This window comes from Oncorhynchus clarkii, chromosome 17 (genome assembly GCF_045791955.1).
Source record: "Oncorhynchus clarkii lewisi isolate Uvic-CL-2024 chromosome 17, UVic_Ocla_1.0, whole genome shotgun sequence".
NCBI lineage: Eukaryota > Metazoa > Chordata > Actinopteri > Salmoniformes > Salmonidae > Oncorhynchus > Oncorhynchus clarkii.
Genome location: NC_092163.1, coordinates 2,513,597 through 2,536,093, shown reverse-complemented (window position 1 = coordinate 2,536,093; position 22,497 = coordinate 2,513,597). Strand labels below are relative to the sequence as shown.

Genomic DNA, 22,497 nt, shown 5'->3' with positions numbered 1-22,497 from the left:
TTGTTGTAATTGGCGCAAAAAAGTTTGAAAAAAAACCCCAATAAAGTTTGATTTGATGTGTTCAGTATATATTCAGTATGTACATATTCATATCCAGGACTTAGAGGAATGTATTGGCTGTAACAAAAGAGAAAACATATTTGCTTATTTGGAATTATTTGTTATGTCATTCAGACATTGTTTGCCAGAATAAATAGTGTGGTGAATATTTATTCTAAACTGTGTTACCCACTCCAGTCAACAGATGGCGATGTGAGTATTTTAGATGGCGCTTCTTGCGTGACGTCTAATTCTGTGTGACGGCACCGGATGTTTCATCAACAACACGGCTACTGATTCAACCACCTCGGGAGCTTACTAGCCAACATAAAACTGAAACATTGAATCTCTGAATAATTGTATAACTACACGAATCCCAGTGTTTTAAACACAGCGCTGTTAATGTATGTACTAGTTGATAAAATACTTAATTCGCTTGCTAAATTTGCTACGGAGCCTAGCACCAGGGTAGTCGATAATGCTAGCTAGCTAACATCCCCGACCATGAACTCACAAAGTTATTCCTCCCCTGCTGAAGAAGAGGTCTGCTGGATGGAGAAAGAAGCTCTTAGGCTGAACGTTGTCGTAAAAGAGGAAGATGATGCTATTACAGTGAAAGGAGAGGAAGAAACATTCAGAATGAAAAAATATAAAATGGAGGCTATCACGTTGAAAGAAGAAGAGGATGTTAAAGTGAAAGAAGAGAAAGTACCGTTTGTTGTGAAAAAGGAAGAGGGGATCGAGGCTGTCACATTGAAAGAAGAGGAGACTGAATATCTGATTAACACAAGTGAGTACTGTCTTAAAAACAGGGACAGAAACTATGCAGTTGTTGAACTAATGTGTGGTTTTAAAGAAGCATTCTGTTGACCTCCATTTTAGTTTCGTTTGTAATCAGAGTTCTCTCGACAATTGCTCTCCGACGGAAGATCCTAGGATGATGAGTGATATGTCTGAAATTATATGACGGTAGAGAGCAAGCTACACCCTCTGTTTGTTTTTTTTTACCGACAAACTCTTCCCTTTACAGAGCCAAAAACAAGGCAATATGCTCTGTTCTGGCCCTCCCAGAGCTCTACATTGAAAGAGGACATCAGAAAGATACAGGAAGGATCTAGTGTGGCACCCGTGAGTCCCAGACAGTTTGGTGGTGATGATGACGACGCCATTCACTGCAACGGAGAACGGGACATGAAGGACACCGATTGGTTTCCTAGCAACAGACTGGAGGCGGAGTCGGCTCCAGAGAAGCACAAGCCAGCGCAGAGGGAGGGTGGTGTGAGTATAGGATATAGGCTTATCCTATAAATTAATGAAAACTAACTATGTGCTTTTTGGTTGATATTTTTTTTTAGCCTCTGTAACTTTCTCACTCGTCATTATTCACCGTTAATTCAGGATGATCCGTAATCATTGTGGCATCCACATGAATGTAGAAGTGTTTAGAAACATATTTTATTCTTATTTATATTAAAAGTGACTCCAAAATGATACAATACACTATTTACCATTCATTTATATTTGGCACGAAATTATCTGAAACACTACCAAAACAAAACAGAAAATGCATCCAACAAGTTTGTAGAGTCATACTCTTGATGTAATCATTGTGTGCTAGGAATAGGGGACAAAATACGACACTTTTTACTACTTTAACACACATAAAGGTGAATTTGTCCCAATTCTTTTGGTCCCCTTAAAATCAGGGGGACATTGAACAAAAAGTGGTGTACTTTCTAAATGGTTCACCTGATATGGATGAAAAATACCCTCAAGTTAGACATGACAGTCGGCACTTTAACCTCGTAGTCATGGTATCATTTCAAATCCAAAGTGCTGGAGTACAGAGACAAAACAACAACAACAACAACAACATGTGTCACTGTCCCATTACTGTTGTAGCTCACTGTATGTAAATGTAGTTGGTAAATAGAGGTTCCTCCCCTTGGACTTTCTCCTCCAATGCATTTACAGCAGGAGGTTCAGAGAAAGAGATGATTCAAGGGAAAGACTTTTGAGAATTGTTTAATTCCTTGTCAGGTAGGATAGTTTTTTCCCACCTTAAATTGATTGTCTTTATTTTTTGTGGTTTTCAGAACACATCTCTTCCACTCCCCTCCCCTGTCCCCGATTCCCCGGGTCGTGCCTCTCCCGGTGGCGCCTTAATGTGGGGTCTGAAGAGGGTGTCTGTGCGGCTGGTGGACTGCAGGAAAACAACGTGGCTGAGTGAAACTGTGAGAGAAGGAGAAGAGGGTGATTCAATGTCATCAAGTAAGAACAACGGTGTGTGATTAGATCAGGGGTTCCCAAACTTTTTCACTCTGGCCGGTGCCCCCTTCCAGTAATGGGGAACATCCCGCGCCCCCTCCCTGCGCGCACACGCCACGCCTTTCTATGGGCACAAACTGTTCACACATCTTGTTTGGTTGAGAGAATATTGCAGGTTTCAAGCTATGCATGTTATCATGGGGTGCAAAGAAAATGTAGCCGTTTTAAAGCACATTTTCTTGTAATTCTATACATTTTGCCATGTCTAATGTGCACTCAAATTATTAGAAAATTACAATAATAATATATGGGGGAAAAAACCCGATATAAAAATATGTTAGCTGACCTGGACATTTCTGACTAATTATAAATAGCTTTCTAAGGTCTGTAATGACTGACATGGGCTAGTTGACCTGGACATTTCTGACTAATTATAAATAGCTTTCTAAGGTCTGTAATGACTGACATGGGCTAGTTGACCTGGACATTTCTGACTAATTATAAATAGCTTTCTAAGGTCTGTAATGACTGACATGGGCTAGTTGACCTGGATATTTCTGACTAATTATAAATGTCTTTCTAAGGTCTGTAATGACTGACATGGGCTAGTTGACCTGGACATTTCTGACTAATTATAAATATCTCTCTAAGGTCTGTAATGACTGACATGGGCTAGTTGACCTGGACATTTCTGACTAATTATAAATATCTCTCTAAGGTCTGTAATGACTGACATGGGCTAGTTGACCTGGACATTTCTGACTAATTATAAATATCTCTCTAAGGTCTGTAATGACTGACATGGGCTAGTTGACCTGGACATTTCTGACTAATTATAAATATCTCTCTAAGGTCTGTAATGACTGACATGGGCTAGTTGACCTGGACATTTCTGACTAATTATAAATATCTCTCTAAGGTCTGTAATGACTGACATGGGCTAGTTGACCTGGACATTTCTGACTAATTATAAATATCTCTCTAAGGTCTGTAATGACTGACATGGGCTAGTTGACCTGGACATTTCTGACTAATTATAAATAGCTTTCTAAGGTCTGTAATGACTGACATGGGCTAGTTGACCTGGACATTTCTGACTAATTATAAATAGCTTTCTAAGGTCTGTAATGACTGACATGACAAGAGGAACTGACGATGAACTACCCAATTTCGATATTGCACTTTGTGCATTCTACTATTACAACTTTCAAGAGTACGTTTAAAGCCGGACTGAGTTCCTTTAAAGTCCCGCGACCCCACTGGATTAGACTACAATCTGCTTCTGAGGGGGGGGGGGGGGGGATATCACCGCTCAACAGAAATGGGGAACTAACAAATAAGCCCTGAACAACCAGTAGGAAACAGGTGAGCTTTTAGGAGGGGTTCTCAAAGATACTCATGGGAGTGTCAGCTGGAAGTTGAAAAGCAACAAGAATCGGGGTCCTAATAGACACCCACCATAAGTGCCCACTAAATTTGTCCCAGAAAAGGCAAGCCAAACTAAAAACCCACACCAACTTATAATATGGAGGTAAACACTGGTGGAGCAAACCACAGAGGAGAACACTGGTGGAGCAAACCACAGAGATAAACACTGCTGGAGCAAACCACAGAGGAGAACGCTGGTGGAGCAAACCACAGAGGAGAACACTGGTGGAGCAAACCACAGAGGAGAACACAACTATAATATGGAGGTAAACACTAGTGGAGCAAACCACAGAGGTAAACACTGCTGGAGCAAACCACAGAGGAGAACGCTGGTGGAGCAAACCACAGAGGAGAACGCTGGTGGAGCAAACCACAGAGGAGAACACAACTATAATATGGAGGTAAACACTGGTGGAGCAAACCACAGAGGATAACGCAACTATAATATGGAGGTAAACACTGGTGGAGCAAACCACAGAGGAGAACACAACTATAATATGGAGGTAAACATTGGTGGAGCAAACCACAGGATAACGCAACTATAATATGGAGGTAAACACTGGTGGAGCAAACCACAGAGGAGAACACAACTATAATATGGAGGTAAACATTGGTGGAGCAAACCACAGAGGATAACGCAACTATAATATGGAGGTAAACACTGGTGGAGCAAACCACAGAGGAGAACACAACTATAATATGGAGGTAAACACTGGTGGAGCAAACCACAGAGGAGAACACAACTATAATATGGAGGTAAACACTGGTGGAGCAAACCACAGAGGAGAACACAACTATAATATGGAGGTAAACACTGGTGGAGCAAACCACAGAGGAGAACGCTGGTGGAGCCGCTCTTAAATATCAGCTGTGTCAGCACAGGTGAATCTAACGACTGACTAGCGAGACAACAGGTGCAACACATCCTGACCAACAAGAATGATTCCAATTAATCAAACAGAATCAACCTCGAAAAATGAAATCGAGCAAAGCCTATAACAGGGGGCAACTTAACATCTCATAGCAACATTACAAACACAACCCCAAAGCCCTAACATCTCATAGCAGAAATACAAACACAACCCCAAAGCCCTAACATCTCATAGCAACATTACAAACACAACCCCAAAGCCCTAACATCTCATAGCAGAAATTCAAACACAACCCCAAAGCCTTTAACAGGGGGCAACCTAACATCTCATAGCAACATTACAAACACAACCCCAAAGCCTATAACAGGGGGCAACTTAACATCTCATAGCAGCAATACAAACACAACCCCAAAGCCTTAACATCTCATAGCAAAAATACAAACACAACCCCAAAGCCTATAACAGGGGGCAACCTAACATCTCATAGCAACATTACAAACACAACCCCAAAGCCTTAACATCTCATAGCAAAAATACAAACACAACCCCAAAGCCTTAACATCTCATAGCAGAAATACAAACACAACCCCAAAGCCTTAACATCTCATAGCAAAAATACAAACACAACCCCAAAGCCCTAACATCTCATAGCAGCAATACAAACACAACCCCAAAGCCCTAACATCTCATAGCAGCAATACAAACACAACCCCAAAGCCCTAACATCTCATAGCAGAAATACAAACACAACCCCAAAGCCCTAACATCTCATAGCAAAAATACAAGAAAACCCCAAAGCCTATAACAGGGGGCAACCTAACATCTCATAGCAACATTACAAACAAAACCCTGTTAGACATGTTTGAGTTCTAGCCCAGCTAATATTTGAAAGGATGTCTGTGTTCCTTGTAGTAATAAGTGGCAAAATATTTCATGTCTGAATTTCTTTGAATTGATTTGAATTACATTCCACTTCCTTCAATTCAAATGTAATTCAGATTCTGCTTATTATGGGGTGCAGCCAATTGAAATTAGAATTTCAATTCATTGGTTGAATTGAATTACTATTCAGAAATTCCAAATTAACCCCAACCCCTCCTGTGAGACCCTCCGTAAACCGTACATGATACCGACAACATCTTGGCGTCATTATACTGTCCGATCTTTGATCTGTAAACCAGACATGATACCGACAACATCTTGGTGTCATTATACTGTCCGATCTTTGATCTGTAAACCAGACATGATACCGACAACATCTTGTTGTCGTTATACTGTCAGACCTGGGATCTGTAAACCAGACATGATACAGACAACATCTTGTTGTCGTTATACTGTCAGACCTGGGATCTGTAAACCAGACATGATACAGACAACATCTTGTTGTCGTTATACTGTCAGACCTGGGATCTGTAAACCAGACATGATACCGACAACATCTTGGTGTCATTATACTGTCAGACCTGGGATCTGTAAACCAGACATGATACAGACAACATCTTGGTGTCATTATACTGTCAGACCTGGGATCTGTAAACCAGACATGATACCGACAACATCTTGGTGTCATTATACTGTCAGACCTGGGATCTGTAAACCAGACATGATACCGACAACATCTTGGTGTCATTATACTGTCAGACCTGGGATCTGTAAACCAGACATGATACAGACAACATCTTGGTGTCATTATACTGTCAGACCTGGGATCTGTAAACCAGACATGATACAGACAACATCTTGTTGTCGTTATACTGTCAGACCTGGGATCTGTAAACCAGACATGATACAGACAACATCTTGGTGTCATTATACTGTCAGACCTGGGATCTGTAAACCAGACATGATACAGACAACGTCTTGTTGTCGTTATACTGTCAGACCTGGGATCTGTAAACCAGACATGATACAGACAACATCTTGTTGTCGTTATACTGTCAGACCTGGGATCTGTAAACCAGACATGATACAGACAACATCTTGTTGTCGTTATACTGTCAGACCTGGGATCTGTAAACCAGACATGATACAGACAACATCTTGTTGTCGTTATACTGTCAGACCTGGGATCTGTAAACCAGACATGATACAGACAACGTCTTGTTGTCGTTATTCTCCTTATAACGGGCCCTAAAATATGGAGTATGTCTAGATTCAGAAATGCAATGAATTTTTCACATTCATTTATTCAACATATTAGTAGGCTCAGAAGTACCCTTTTTTTGATTTAGTTAAATAATAGACATATTGTTTTAAATAATACACTCTTCTTGTATGTTACATTTAATTTCCAGAGAGGCTTTTTGGAGACCTGGCCTACCCTGTATTTCTCACAACATTTAATCCATAGAAGGGTTCTTTGGAGGAAGGATTGGTGACATCTATTTGGCATTTGTATCTTAAAGCATAATTGAGAAATTAATTACTTGAAGTTACAATATTTTTAGATTTTTAGGCCTGCTTTAATTAAGACTCCATAATGTTTCATCTGTAGGTGCTTACAGGCCTCCTTTAAGACTCCATAATGTTTCATCTGTAGGTGCTTACAGGCCTCCTTTAAGACTCCATAATGTTTCATCATTAGATGCTACAGTCCTCCTTTAAGACTCCATAATGTTTCATCATTAGATGCTACAGGCCTCCTTTAAGACTCCATAATGTTTCATCATTAGATGCTACAGGCATCCTTTAAGACTCCATAATGTTTCATCTGTAGGTGCTTACAGGCCTCCTTTAAGACTCCATAATGTTTCATCTGTAGGTGCTTACAGGCCTCCTTTAAGACTCAATAATGTTTCATCATTAGATGGTACAGTCCTCATTTAAGACTCCATAATGTTTCATCATTAGATGCTACAGTCCTCCTTTAAGACTCCATAATGTTTCATCATTAGATGGTACAGTCCTCCTTTAAGACTCCATAATGTTTCATCTGTAGGTGCTTACAGGCCTCCTTTAAGACTCCATAATGTTTCATCTGTAGGTGCTTACAGGCCTCCTTTAAGACTCCATAATGTTTCATCATTAGATGCTACAGTCCTCCTTTAAGACTCCATAATGTTTCATCATTAGATGGTACAGTCCTCCTTTAAGACTCCATAATGTTTCATCATTAGATGCTACAGTCCTCCTTTAAGACTCCATAATGTTTCATCATTAGATGCTACAGTCCTCCTTTAAGACTCCATAATGTTTCATCATTAGATGCTACAGTCCTCCTTTAAGACTCCATAATGTTTCATCTGTAGGTGCTTACAGGCCTCCTTTAAGACTCCATAATGTTTCATCTGTAGGTGCTTACAGGCCTCCTTTAAGACTCCATAATGTTTCATCTGTAGGTGCTTACAGGCCTCCTTTAAGACTCCATAATGTTTCATCTGTAGGTGCTTACAGGCCTCCTTTAAGACTCCATAATGTTTCATCTGTAGGTGCTTACAGGCCTCCTTTAAGACTCCATAATGTTTCATCTGTAGGTGCTTACAGGCCTCCTTTAAGACTCCATAATGTTTCATCTGTAGGTGCTTACAGGCCTCCTTTAAGACTCCATAATGTTTCATCTGTAGGTGCTTACAGGCCTCCTTTAAGACTCCATAATGTTTCATCTGTAGGTGCTTACAGGCCTCCTTTAAGACTCCATAATGTTTCATCTGTAGGTGCTACAGGCCTCCTTTAAGACTCCATAATGTTTCATCTGTAGGTGATACAGGCCTCCTTTAAGACTCCATAATGTTTCATCTGTAGGTGCTTACAGGCCTCCTTTAAGACTCCATAATGTTTCATCTGTAGGTGCTTACAGGCCTCCTTTAAGACTCCATAATGTTTCATCATTAGATGCTACAGGCCTCCTTTAAGACTCCATAATGTTTCATCTGTAGGTGCTTACAGGCCTCCTTTAAGACTCCATAATGTTTCATCTGTAGGTGCTTACAGGCCTCCTTTAAGACTCCATAATGTTTCATCTGTAGGTGCTTACAGGCCTCCTTTAAGACTCCATAATGTTTCATCTGTAGGTGCTTACAGGCCTCCTTTAAGACTCCATAATGTTTCATCATTAGATGCTACAGGCCTCCATTAAGACTCCATAATGTTTCATCATTAGATGCTACAGTCCTCCTTTAAGACTCCATAATGTTTCATCATTAGATGCTACAGTCCTCCTTTAAGACTCCATAATGTTTCATCATTAGATGCTACAGTCCTCCTTTAAGACTCCATAATGTTTCATCATTAGATGCTACAGTCCTCCTTTAAGACTCCATAATGTTTCATCATTAGATGCTACAGTCCTCCTTTAAGGCTCCATAATGTTTCATCTGTAGGTGATACAAAGAGAGAGAGAAAAGCGGGTAATATGAAGCTTTACTAGAATATGTGAGGTGTTATTTATGAACATTGAAAAATAGAAATACACATTGAAAATATAACAGGTTTGATTTAGCACATTAAAATATATATATTGTTGAACATAATATACTATACGGGCAAATCAATGTTATAGAGTGGCATCTCTGCTACTTTTAGAGTTACAGTGCCTTGCGAAAGTATTCGGCCCCCTTGAACTTTGCAACCTTTTGCCACATTTCAGGCTTCAAACATAAAGATATAAAACTGTATTTTTTTGTGAAGAATCAACAACAAGTGGGACACAATCATGAAGTGGAACGACATTTATTGGATATTTCAAACTTTTTTAACAAATCAAAAACTGAAAAATTGGGCGTGCAAAATTATTCAGCCCCCTTAAGTTAATACTTTGTAGCGCCACCTTTTGCTGCGATTACAGCTGTAAGTCGCTTGGGGTATGTCTCTATCAGTTTTGCACATCGAGAGACTGACATTTTTTCCCATTCCTCCTTGCAAAACAGCTCGAGCTCAGTGAGGTTGGATGGAGAGCATTTGTGAACAGCAGTTTTCAGTTCTTTCCACAGATTCTCGATTGGATTCAGGTCTGGACTTTGGCCATTCTAACACCTGGATATGTTTATTTTTGAACCATTCCATTGTAGATTTTGCTTTATGTTTTGGATCATTGTCTTGTTGGAAGACAAATCTCCATCCCAGTCTCAGGTCTTTTGCAGACTCCATCAGGTTTTCTTCCAGAATGTCCTGTATTTGGCTCCATCCATCTTCCCATCAATTTTAACCATCTTCCCTGTCCCTGCTGAAGAAAAGCAAGCCCAAACCATGATGCTGCCACCACCATGTTTGACAGTGGGGATGGTGTGTTCAGCTGTGTTGCTTTTACGCCAAACATAACTTTTTGCATTGTTGCCAAAAAGTTCCATTTTGGTTTCATCTGACCAGAGCACCTTCTTCCACATGTTTGGTGTGTCTCCCAGGTGGCTTGTGGCAAACTTTAAACAACACTTTTTATGGATATCTTTAAGAAATGGCTTTCTTCTTGCCACTCTTCCATAAAGGCCAGATTTGTGCAATATACGACTGATTGTTGTCCTATGGACAGAGTCTCCCACCTCAGCTGTAGATCTCTGCAGTTCATCCAGAGTGATCATGGGCCTCTTGGCTGCATCTCTGATCAGTCTTCTCCTTGTATGAGCTGAAAGTTTAGAGGGACGGCCAGGTCTTGGTAGATTTGCAGTGGTCTGATACTCCTTCCATTTCAATATTATCGCTTGCACAGTGCTCCTTGGGATGTTTAAAGCTTGGGAAATCTTTTTGTATCCAAATCCGGCTTTAAACTTCTTCACAACAGTATCTCGGACCTGCCTGGTGTGTTCCTTGTTCTTCATGGTGCTCTCTGCGCTTTTAACGGACCTCTGAGACTATCACAGTGCAGGTGCATTTATACGGAGACTTGATTACACACAGGTGGATTGTATTTATCATCATTAGTCATTTAGGTCAACATTGGATCATTCAGAGATCCTCACTGAACTTCTGGAGAGAGTTTGCTGCACTGAAAGTAAAGGGGCTGAATAATTTTGCACGCCCAATTTTTCAGTTTTTGATTTGTTAAAACAGTTGGAAATATCCAATAAATGTTGTTCCACTTCATGATTGTGTCCCACTTGTTGTTGATTCTTCACAAAAAAATACAGTTTTATATCTTTATGTTTGATGCCTGAAATGTGGCAAAAGGTTGCAAAGTTCAAGGGGGCCGAATACTTTCGCAAGGCACTGTACGATTCAATTTGTAAAGCTTTACCAACAGAATTAATGTGAAAATGAATTCAAAAAGTTCACCTTCTGCTGGTGATTTGCAAGATGTTTTAATGATACAAGTAAATGGAGGGCTATGATTGGTTACATGGCCTACTGGCCATACCACCATTTTTTGGCCTTTTTATTTGACCTTTATTTAACCAGGCAAGTCAGTTAAGAACAAATTCTTATTTTCAATGACGGCCTAGGAACAGTGGGTTAACTGGTTAACTGGTCTAGGAACAGTGGGTTAACTGGTTAACTGGTCTAGGAACAGTGGGTTAACTGGTTAACTGGTCTAGGAACAGTGGGTTAACTGCCCTGTTCAGGGGCAGAACGACAGATTTGTACCTTGTCAGCTCGAGGGTTTGAACTTTCAACCTTCCAGTTACTAGTCCAACACTCCAACCACTAGGCTACCCTGCCGCCCCAAGTATAAAGTATAATTTGTATAAAAATAAATAAATATATGATTTTTACAAAAATGTTGTATTCTGTCATGTTCAGCTTCATAAAAAAACAAGTTTTCATATTTTTTGTCCAGTATAAGAATTGTTAAAAGGATCCTGGCATTTTTTTTCTACTTTCCCAGATGAACACGTGGATACCATTTTTATGTCTCAGCGGGTGATGTGAAGGAAGTTGGAGGTAGTTTCAGGAGCCAATTCTAACCAGGATATGACTTCCAGCATAGTTGCCAGAATCTCACAATATCCCTTTAAAGCCACAGTGTAAGATGTGTTTACCATCAAAGAGTGGGCCACCAACAAAACATTATTATCAATGGATCAAATGCAGCCTATGACATTGATTTAAATACTGTAGTCCTCTTATCTATTATTATAGAGCTCTGCTCAGCCTGTAAACATGACATTCCATGACGGAACATTGGAACTCTACATAATGTTGTTTTTTTTTTAAATCATTTTTTTTTTTACTGTCCCCAGGTTATTGAGGGATCTGATTTAGATTAAACTTCATAGCAAGACAGTTGTATCATCTGGAGGTTTAATTGAGGTCTCTATTTAAATAAACACTCTGGGTTTGTCTTTGGCAGGAGAAAGACCAGACTCAGAGGAACCAGAGACATCAGCAAGACGACACCACTGCTCGCAGTGTGGAAAGAGTTTTACCCGGCTATTACACGTGAAAAGACATGAGAAGACACACACAGGAGAAAAGCCCTTCCACTGCTCTCATTGTGGACAGAGTTTTACCAGGTTATGTAGCCTGAAAAGACATGAAAGGACACACACAGGAGAAAAGCCTTTCCACTGCTCCCAGTGTGGAAAGAGTTTTACCCGTTTATGGCACTTGAACATGCATGAGAGAATGCACACAGGAGAGAAGCCTCACGGCTGCTCCGATTGTGGAAAGACTTTTACCCAATCATGTCACCTGAAAATGCATAAGAGAATGCACACAGGAGAAAAGCCCTTCCCCTGCTCCCATTGTGGAAAGAATTTTACCTGGATAGGGAACCTGAAAACTCACGAGAGGACACATACAGGAGAGAAGCCTTTCCACTGCTCCTTGTGTGGAAAGAGTTTTACTCAGGTAGGGGGGTTGATCAAACATAAGAGAATACACAAAGGAGAGAAGCCTTTCCACTGCTCCCTGTGTGGAAAGAGTTTTACTCAGTTATGGACTTTAAAAACACATCAGTGGACACACACAGAAGAAAAGCCTCACACCTGCTCCCAGTGTGGAAAGGGTTTTGTTACATTACGGGGCCTGAAAAAGCATGAGAGAATACATACAGGGGAGGAGAAGCCTTATCAATGCTCTCATTGTGGGAACGGTTTCAGACGATCAGGGTATCTAAAAGTGCATGAAAGAATGCACACTGAAGAGAAACAATATCAATGCTCCCAGTGTGAAAATACATTCTTCTCACCAGGGGACCTGAAAAAACATGAGAGAACACACTCTGTAGAGAGGCCTTTCCAATGTTCCCAGTGTGGAAAGAGATTTATTAAGTCATCGCATCTGAAAGAGCACACAAGAATACACACAGGAGAAAATCCATTCCAATGCTCTCATTGTGGAAAGGGTTTTAACAGGTTAAGGAGACTGAAAACACATGAGATGACACACAGGAAAATAGCTTTTCCACTGCTCCCAGTGTGGAGAGTTTCACCCAGTCAAGATACACTCTGCAGAGAAGCCTTGAAAGAGAGAAGCTTTTCCACTGCTCCCAGTGTGGAAAAATATTTACCTAGTTAGGGAACCTGAAAGACCATGGACCCCACACTGGGGAGTTGCCTTACATCTGCTCCCAGTGTGGAAAGAGAGATTTCACATAAACACAGGCAGTTTAGCTAGGTAGTTGGCTAGGTAATTAAACTAGCTAGCTGGCTAGGTAGTTAAGCTGGCTAGGTAGTTAAGTTAGCTAGCAGAGAGAACAGTCTATGACTAGGGTGCCTGGAGTCTTTGACAATTTTTGGGCCTTCCTCTGACACCGCCTGCTATAGAGGTCCACCGCCTGGTATAGAGGTCATGACGTGCCCTTGGGAGGGGGGGGGCGATCATAACCCCTCCCCCTCGCTCTCTCTCTCTCCACAGTTCTATGACGGTCTTAAGTACTCTGTTTCTGGGTCTGTAGAATTGGAATATGTGACTGTGGGACACAGGGAGAGACTTGGCCAAACTTCTTCATTCAAAAGGTTGAATGATGAAACCGTATTTCTGTAAATCCGGACGGTTCGAATGGTCGGTGGGAAATCAAGGAATGACCATGTCGAATTTGTTTAATTTGGTGACCTCATGAAAGACAGGAAACCCACATTACTGTATGTTTGTTTGTATACACTTCTCAACTATGGGGTTTGTATCTGAATGTTGTATAAAATAAATGATTAAGCATAATAATACTTTTGAAAATATAACAATTTGATTTTAGTGTTCTAAATGAGAATTGTTTTTCATAACTTATGATCAGGCAGTGGCCACGCCCCCCCCCCCGTGAGCACAGACATTTACAATGGCGTCATGGAACGCCCCTTCTCTACTCCAGTATAAAACCCACTTCGGACTAAATTTACATTCGAACAAAAACATCCCGGGTTGCTGCCGGTGTGTGAAGTGGTTCTAGCTGTGACCTGCATATTCAACCATTGAGATCATAGAGCATGGAGCGGTAGTGACATGGTTGGCAATTTAAATACAGACCAGAGGACGTAGTGACGCAGTCCATACATTACAAATGGTTAAGAAGAAAATCTCTACAAAACTGAACGTATTCAGTCTGCAGCTGTTTGAGTACCGTAGTCTGGTAAACGCGACGGATCAAACGACGAATGGTACTCTGAAAGATCCATTCTGGAGAACATTTCACTATCGAACAACCATTGGTACGCCTGACGTATCCATTATAACAAGCTACAACTACGAAAGACTTTGATCTCTGGTGGACAAACCAGAGACTTTCTGTCGACTGATCCAGCAGACGGACGGGCGATCACAGAGGGTGACAACAGAGCTATACACTCGTAAATATGTCAATTGCGATTTATTTTTGGAATGAGCGGCTGTTCATGTGCGAAAGGGTTGGCATTTCCATGAGCGTGGTTATCAACCGTATGTACATGGGTCTACTTTGTTTCCCCCACTCTTTATCGGTCCCCACCCCTTTCCTTTGTCTACCAAGCCGTCATACCGGTTTAGTCCACTAGGGACTTTTCAGTGCATCGTGTGAGTAACCAATGTATAACCTGTCCTGTGTGTCTTTTATGTAATTCTGTGTGATTTATTTAGTTAGTTAGTAAATAAATAATTACGTCAATTTGAATATCGCTGATTCATAATTTATGCTAGGGTTCGTGCAGATATATCCAAGGGTTTTGCGAAATTTTTAATATGACTGAGGTAATAATACATAAATAAGTGATTAATCGATAAGATATGAAAATATCTGAAGAGTGTTCCATTCGGGAAATTGTAACTCTTTAAACAACATTTTCCTGTGGTGCCCCTGACTCCCTAGTTCATTTCTATTCCGTGATTAGTTTAATCACATGACATGATGTATTCATAACACTATGTATTCAGGACATGAAGTTAATTTCTTTGCCACATTTTTTGCAGATTTACTTTAGTGCCTTTTACCAAACTTTTTGCTGAATATTTGTATTCTGTACAAGCTTCCTTCTTTTCACTCTGTCATTTAGGTTAGTCTTGTGGAGTAACTTCAAATAGTCTTGTGGAGTAACTCCAATGTTGTTGATCCATCCTCAGTTTTCTCCTTTTTTCACAGCCATTTAAACTCTGTAACTGTCACTCTGTCACCATTGGCTTCATGGTGAAATCCCTGAGCAGTTTCCTGCCTCTCTGGCAACTGAGTTAGGAAGGACGTCTGTATCTTTGTAGTGACTAGGTGTATGGATACACCACCCAAAGTGTATCAGCTAAAACACAAAGCCAACAAGCAACTTGACAGATCTTAAAGAATTTTATGGAATAATAATGTGCAAATATAAGAGGTATCCAGAAAGACTCACAGCTGTAATCTCTTCCAAAGGTGATTCTAGCATGTGTTGAATCAGTGGTGTGAATATTTATGTAAATTAGATATTTCTATTTTGCATTTTCAATACATTTGCAAACATATTACATCACTTTGTCATTCGGGTGTATTGTGTTTAGATCAATGAGAATTTGTATTTATTTAATCCATGTTGAATTCAGGTTTTAACACAACAAAATGTGGAGTAAGTCAAGGGGTATAAATACTTTCTGAAGGCACTGTAACTCCGGATGCTGGGTGTAACTCTGAGCCGGATGCTGGGTGTAACTCTGAGCCGGATGCTGGATGTAATTTTGAGCCGGATGCTGGGTGTAACTCTGAGCCGGATGCTGGGTGTAACTCTGAGCCGGATGCTGGATGTAATTTTGAGCCGGATGCTGGGTGTAACTCTGAGCCGGATGCTGGGTGTAACTCTGAGCCGGATGCAACTCTGAGCAGGATGCTGGGTGTAACTCTGAGCAGGATGCTGGGTGTAACTCTGAGCCGGATGCTGGGTGTAACTCTGAGCCGGATGCTGGGTGTAACTCTGAGCCGGATGCTGGGTGTAACTCTGAGCCGGATGCTGGGTGTAACTCTGAGCCGTAACTCTGAGCCGGATGCTGGGTGTAACTCTGAGCCGGATGCTGGATGTAACTCTGGATGTTATATTAGATGCAACATCCAGTTTATAACCCTGTGTTACAGCCCCAACTGCACATTTTCCATCATCTTTTGTTGCAATAAAGAAAGTTATACAGAAGACCATTCCAGCCCTGCTTAACTGAGACTAAAATGGTATCTTTTGAAGATTTCTCCTGCCGTTTCTGTTACACAGGTCGCAATGATTTTCTTTCTGCGGCATTGCTTTTCGAATTATCCTGGGTAAATTAAAACCTGCCTAGTGTTTAATTAATTGCAAGAATATTATTTTTGTTAAATTGCGTTTACCCACATGAGTCAGCAGATGGCAATACGAGTCTTTCAGCTGGTGCCTCTTGCGTGACGTATAATCTAATGGACGGTGCGGGACGCTTCTTCAACAACAGCTACAACACTGCTACTGATTCAGCCATCTTTACAGCTAGCTAGCCAACATAACACCGAAACATTGGAGCTCATTGACCATTGTTTTGTGTATATTAACCTCAGTGTTTTAAACACACCATCTGCTTACTTACTATACTTCATAAAATTTCATATTTACGTTGTCGGTAAGATTACTTATTAACTTAGCCTAGTAACGTTAGTGGGCTATTCGCTAATGCTAACTAGCTAGCTGACATATTCGACCATGAGCTTGTCCCTTGCTAAAGAAGAGCAGGTCTGCTGGACAGAGAAAGAAGCTCTCAAGAAAGAGGAGGGAGAGGAGGCTGTCACAGTTAAAAAAGATGAAGCTGTTACATTGAAAGAAGAAGAAGGAGCTTTCAGAGTGAAAGAGGAGGATGTTACTGTGAAGGAAGACTACGAGGAAGAGGAGGACGTTTTCGGAGTGAAAGGGGAAAAAGAGGCGATGACTGTCACCGTGAAAGAAGAGGAGGGGGAGATTACTGTCACATTGGAGGAGGAAGAAGAGCAGACTGGAGATCTGATTAACACCAGTGAGTAGTGTACTATCTTAAAAACATGGGCACAAGCGCCGCAGTTGTTGATCCAAACGAGTGGTTTTTAAGGGGAAATCTGCAGTTGAAACAATATCAAAGCGGGATCCCCGCCCCTGTTCCTGTAAAAATCTGAGGGATGGTGCTGATGAAATGTAACCACTCTCAAATTCATAGACAGAACTATGGATGCAAAGACTGACCATCCAAAATGATAGTTTTAACCTTGTTTTGATTGTATATAGTGGGTTCTGATGGGGGTATGACAGTTGAACTAAGCTCATGAGGCATTAATAACTTATATTTTCAAGAATCAATGGGTACATATAATTCATGGAAAAGCCCAAAATAGTGGACGTAGCAACTGCAGATTTCCCCTTTATTAAAAGGGCATTCTACTGAAGTTCTACACTTTGAGTAATTTGTTCTGTAGTAGGAATTGTTAAAGGTATGGAATCGGGAGACTCAGATGTCTTACTTTAAATGTATGCCAAACAACAACAAAAGCTTTGATTTCAAAGCTGAACAAACCTTTCCACTCAATGCACAATCACTACTTTTAACATTTGACGACAACAACAAAACACTTATACTGTCGGGAACTGTGCAGATGCAAAATTTGGTTACAGAATGTTGGTTCCATCTCCCTCAGTTTGTGTACATTCCAAAAAAACTCTGTTAAATATTCACTCTGAATTAATAATCGACGATGTCTGCAGAAAGAATGAGGTGTCATCTATGACATCACACACTGACTTTGAAAAACATCTGTTTTGGTTATTGAAGTACAGTAAGGGAAGTGGGTTCTCTCTTCGTGGTGATGTATCCTGAATAGGTACACAAAGGTAGAAATATGCACTGTCCTACTTTGCATATTCGGGTATTGTTCTATACACTGGCTATTATTTTAATGAGCTTCTGCCCCCCAAACAAGACCACATTTGGTTGGTCCAGACCAAATCTGAAGTTTGGACATCAAAGGACAGCACAGTTCAGTACAGATCAGTAGAGAACAGATCAGTAGAGTTCAGTATATAACAGTAGAGAAGAGAACAGATCAGTAGAGTAGAGTTCAGTACATAACAGTAGAGTAGAGAACAGATCAGTAGAAAACAGATCAGTAGAGTTCTGTACATAACAGTAGAGTAGAGAACAGATCAGTAGAGCAGAGAACAGATCAGTAGAGTTCTGTACATAACAGTAGAGTAGAGAACAGATCAGTAGAGAACAGATCAGTAGAGTAGAGAACAGTACATAACTGTAGTGTGCAGTACATAACATAACAGTAGAGTGCAGTACATAACATAACAGTAGAGTGCAGTACATAACTGTAGAGTTCAGTACAGAACAGTAGAGTGCAGTACATAACTGGAGAGTGCAGTACATAACTGGAGAGTGCAGCACATAACTGTAGAGTGCAGTACATAACATAACAGTAGAGTGCAGTACATAACTGTAGAGTTCAGTACAGAACAGTAGAGTGCAGTACATAACATAACAGTAGAGTGCAGTACAGAACATAACAGTAGAGTGCAGTACATAACATGACAGTAGGGTGCAGTACATAACATAACAGTAGATTGCAGTACATAACAGTAGAGTGCAGTACATAACATAACAGTAGAGTGCAGTACATAACATAACAGTAGAGTGCAGTACATAACATAACAGTAGGGTGCAGTACAGAACATAACAGTAGGGTGCAGTACAGAACATAACAGTAGAGTGCAGTACAGAACATAACAGTAGAGTGCAGTACATAACATAACAGTAGAGTGCAGTACATAACATAACAGTAGAGTGCAGTACATAACATAACTGTAGAGTGCAGTACAGAACATAACAGTAGAGTGCAGTACATAACATAACAGTAGAGTGCAGTACATAACATAACAGTAGAGTGCAGTACATAACATAACAGTAGAGTGCAGTACATAACATAACAGTAGAGTGCAGTACATAACATAACAGTAGAGTGCAGTACATAACATAACAGTAGAGTGCAGTACATAACATAACTGTAGAGTGCAGTACAGAACATAACAGTAGGGTGCAGTACATAACAGAACAGTAGAGTGCAGTACATAACAGAACAGTAGAGTGCAGTACATAACATAACAGTAGAGTGCAGTACATAACATAACAGTAGAGTGCAGTACATAACATAACAGTAGAGTGCAGTACATAACATAACAGTAGGGTGCAGTACAGAACATAACAGTAGGGTGCAGTACATAACATAACAGTAGAGTGCAGTACATAACAGAACAGTAGAGTGCAGTACAGAACAGAACAGTAGAGTGCAGTATAGAACAGAACAGTAGAGTGCAGTACAGAACAGAACAGTAGAGTGCAGTATAGAACAGTAGAGTGCAGTATAGAACATAACAGTAGAGTGCAGTATAGAACATAACAGTTGAGGGCAGTACAGTGCAGTACAGAACAGAACAGTAGAGTACAGAACAGTAGAGTGCAGTGCAGAACAGTAGAGTGCAGTACAGAACAGAACAGTACAGAACAGAACAGTAGAGTGCAGTACAGAACATAACAGTAAAGTGCAGTACAGAACAGTAGAGTGCAGTACAGAACAGTAGAGTGCAGTACAGAACAGAACAGTAGAGTGCAGTACAGAACAGAACAGTAGAGTGCAGTACAGAACTTCCTATGGCTTCCACTAAATGTCAACAGTCTTTAGAAATGGTTTCAGGCTTGTATTCTGAACAATGTGGGAGTAAGACCACTCTGAATGAGTGGACCGTTCAGTGTCCCAGAGAGAGCGTGCCTTTCTTGTTTTCCTTTTATATTGACGAAGCTTTTGTCCAGTTGAAATATTATTGATTATTATGACTAAAAACAACTTGAGGATTGATTATATTTTCGTCTTCCTGTTGTGACTGCCTTTGAGCCTGTGGATTACTGAACAAAACGCTTTTTTGGAGGTTTTTGGATATAAAGAGGGACTTTATCGAATGAAACAAAAATTTATTGAGTAAATGGGAGTCTTGTGAGTGCAACCATATGAAGATCATCAAAGGTAAGTTATTAATTTTATCGTTTTTCTGACTTGTGTAACAGTTCAGTACAGAACGGAACAGTAGAGTGCAGTACAGAACATTACATAACAGAGTGCAGTAACTCCTCTACTTGGCTGGTAACTGTTTGTAATGATTTGTCTGCTGGGCGCTGTTCTCAGATAATCGCATGGTATGCTTTCGCCGTAAAGCCTTTTTGAAATCTGACACCGTGGTTGAATTAACAAGAAGTCCATCTTTAAACCGATGTATAACACTTGTATGTTTTATGAATTTTTATAACGAGTATTTCTGTTTTTGAATTTGGCACTCTGCAATTTCACTGGATGTTGGCCAGGTGGGACGCTACCGTCCCACATCCCCTAGAGAGGTTAATGCCCTATAATGTCAATTTCTACGTGTAAAATTGTCATTACTTCAAAGGTAACAGAGAGCCCACTCTGGAAATTCTCTGTTAAACTGAAAAATACTCTGTCTTTGGCAGGAGAGAGACCAGACTCTTACTCTGAAGGTAGGACGTGTCCCGCCGAGGAACCAGACCCAGTGACATCCAAATCAGCAAGACCACATCACTGCTCTCAGTGCGGAAAGAGATTTATCCAGTTAGGGCACCTGAAAAAACATAAGAGAACGCACACAGGAGAGAAGCCTTATCACTGCATTCAATGTGAAAAGAGATTTTCCTCATCAGGTTCCCTGAAATCACATGAGAGAATACACTCAGGAGTGAAGCCTTTCCAATGCTCCCAGTGCGGAAAGAGATTTTCCTCATCAGGTTCCCTGAAATCACATGAGAGAATACACTCAGGAGAGAAGCCGTTCCAATGCTCCCAGTGTGGAAAGAGATTCTCCCGGTCATCGCATCTTAAATTGCATAAGAGTGTACACACAGGAGAAAAACCATTCCAATGTTCCCAGTGTGGAAGTAGTTATACCTCATCAGATTCCCTGAAAAGACATATAGGTTTACACTCTGGAGAAAAGCCTTACCACTGCTCAGACTGTGGGAAGAGATTTAGCCGGTTAAACGGCCTGAAACGACATGAGAGAATACACACTGGAGAGAAGCCCTACCAATGCTCCCAGTGTCAAAATAGTTTTTCCCAGCCCGCATACCTGAAATACCATGAAAGAACACACACGGGAGAGAAGCCTTACCATTGCTCACAGTGCGGAAAGAATTTCACCATGTCATGTAACTTGAAAACACATGAGAGAATACACTCAGGAGAGAAGCCCTATCAATGCTCCCAGTGTGGAAAGAGTTTTAACCAGCTAGGGAGTCTGAAAATACATGAGCGAGCACACACAGTGGAGAAGCCTAACCACTGCTCCCAGTGTGGAAAGAGTTTTAAGAAATTAGGCAAACTGAAACAGCATGAGAAAGTACACACAAGCGTGAAGCCTTTTGGAATTACTCCCACTGTGGAATAAAATTAACATGAGCTTACAAACTCTGTAGAGTAGCCTTTCCACTGATCCTACTGTGGAATGAGATTTACCTTGTTAAGGCAACTGACAGAGCATGAAAGAATCCACGCTAAAGAGAAACCATATCAATGCTCTCAGTGTGGAGAGATATTTACTCAGTTAGGGAACCTGAAGGACCATGAGGTAACAAACACAGGGGAGAAGAGAACAGGGGAGAAGCCTTACCACTACTCCCAGTGTGGAAAGAGCTCTAGTACATCACACATACTTAGAATTCATGAGAGAACAAGTGCTCCCATTATCTCATATTTGTTACAGAAAATGTGTGCTTTTTGTTATGCCATATGAAATCTAATTGGATAAAGTCTACTAAAAAATAATTGGTATGTTTTAAAACAAATCTCAAGACATGAATTCTTGAGTATAGAGCACATCAGAATCAATTTGTATGCTTTATGTGATTAAATTGTTATTTTCAAACTCTTGGCTCTCTTTCTCTGTGTGTGTGTGTGTGTGTGTGTGTGTGTGTGTGTGCGTGTGTGTGTGTGCGTGTGTGTCATTCCTCTACAGATAATCCGGTTATGTTTGCATGTGATGCACGTGCTCCATGGTCGACATCTGCATCGTCGGTCCCCCACTTGGAAGATGGTTCTTCCAGTGTGGCTTGAAAGGACTAGTATGGTCTCATCTTGAAATGAATAGTATGGTCTCATCTTGAAATGAATAGTATGGTCTCATCTTGAAAGGAATAGAATGGTCTCATCTTGAAAGGAATAGAATGGTCTCATCTTGAAAGGAATAGTATGGTCTCATCTTGATTCCCTTCTCTTAGGTTATAAGGTCAACGGGCGAATGACGTTCCCTTCTCTTAGGTTATAAGGTCAACGGGCGAATGACGTTCCCTTCTCTTAGGTTATAAGGTCAACGGGCGAATGACGTTCCCTTCTCTTAGGTTATAAGGTCAACGGGCAAATGACGTTCCCTTCTCTTAGGTTATAAGGTCAACGGGCGAATGACGTTCCCTTCTCTTCGGTTATAAGGTCAACGGGCGAATGACGTACCCTCCTCTTAGGTTATAAGGTCAACGGGCGAATGACGTTCCGTTCTCTTCGGTTATAAGGTCAACGGGCAAATGACGTTCCCTTCTCTTAGGTTATAAGGTC

At 40.8% G+C, this 22,497-nt stretch overlaps 2 protein-coding genes across 2 annotated transcripts; both read left to right on the top strand.

Annotated features, from left to right (window-relative positions):
- Positions 1-316: 316 nt before the first annotated feature.
- On the top strand, positions 317-15,044 carry LOC139370076 (zinc finger protein 436-like). Its single transcript, XM_071109390.1, has 4 exons — positions 317-829; positions 1,070-1,317; positions 2,136-2,310; positions 11,827-15,044. Exons 1-4 carry the CDS (start codon positions 544-546, stop codon positions 12,993-12,995), a joined length of 1,878 nt encoding a protein of 625 aa, XP_070965491.1. The 5' UTR covers positions 317-543; the 3' UTR covers positions 12,996-15,044.
- LOC139370206 (zinc finger protein 436-like) lies at positions 13,975-22,213 on the top strand. Its single transcript, XM_071109552.1, has 7 exons — positions 13,975-14,043; positions 15,545-15,923; positions 16,109-16,155; positions 16,550-16,871; positions 20,388-21,289; positions 21,428-21,587; positions 22,167-22,213. The coding sequence occupies exons 1-7, from the start codon at positions 13,975-13,977 to the stop codon at positions 22,211-22,213; spliced, it is 1,926 nt and encodes a 641-aa protein (XP_070965653.1).
- Positions 22,214-22,497: the final 284 nt, after the last annotated feature.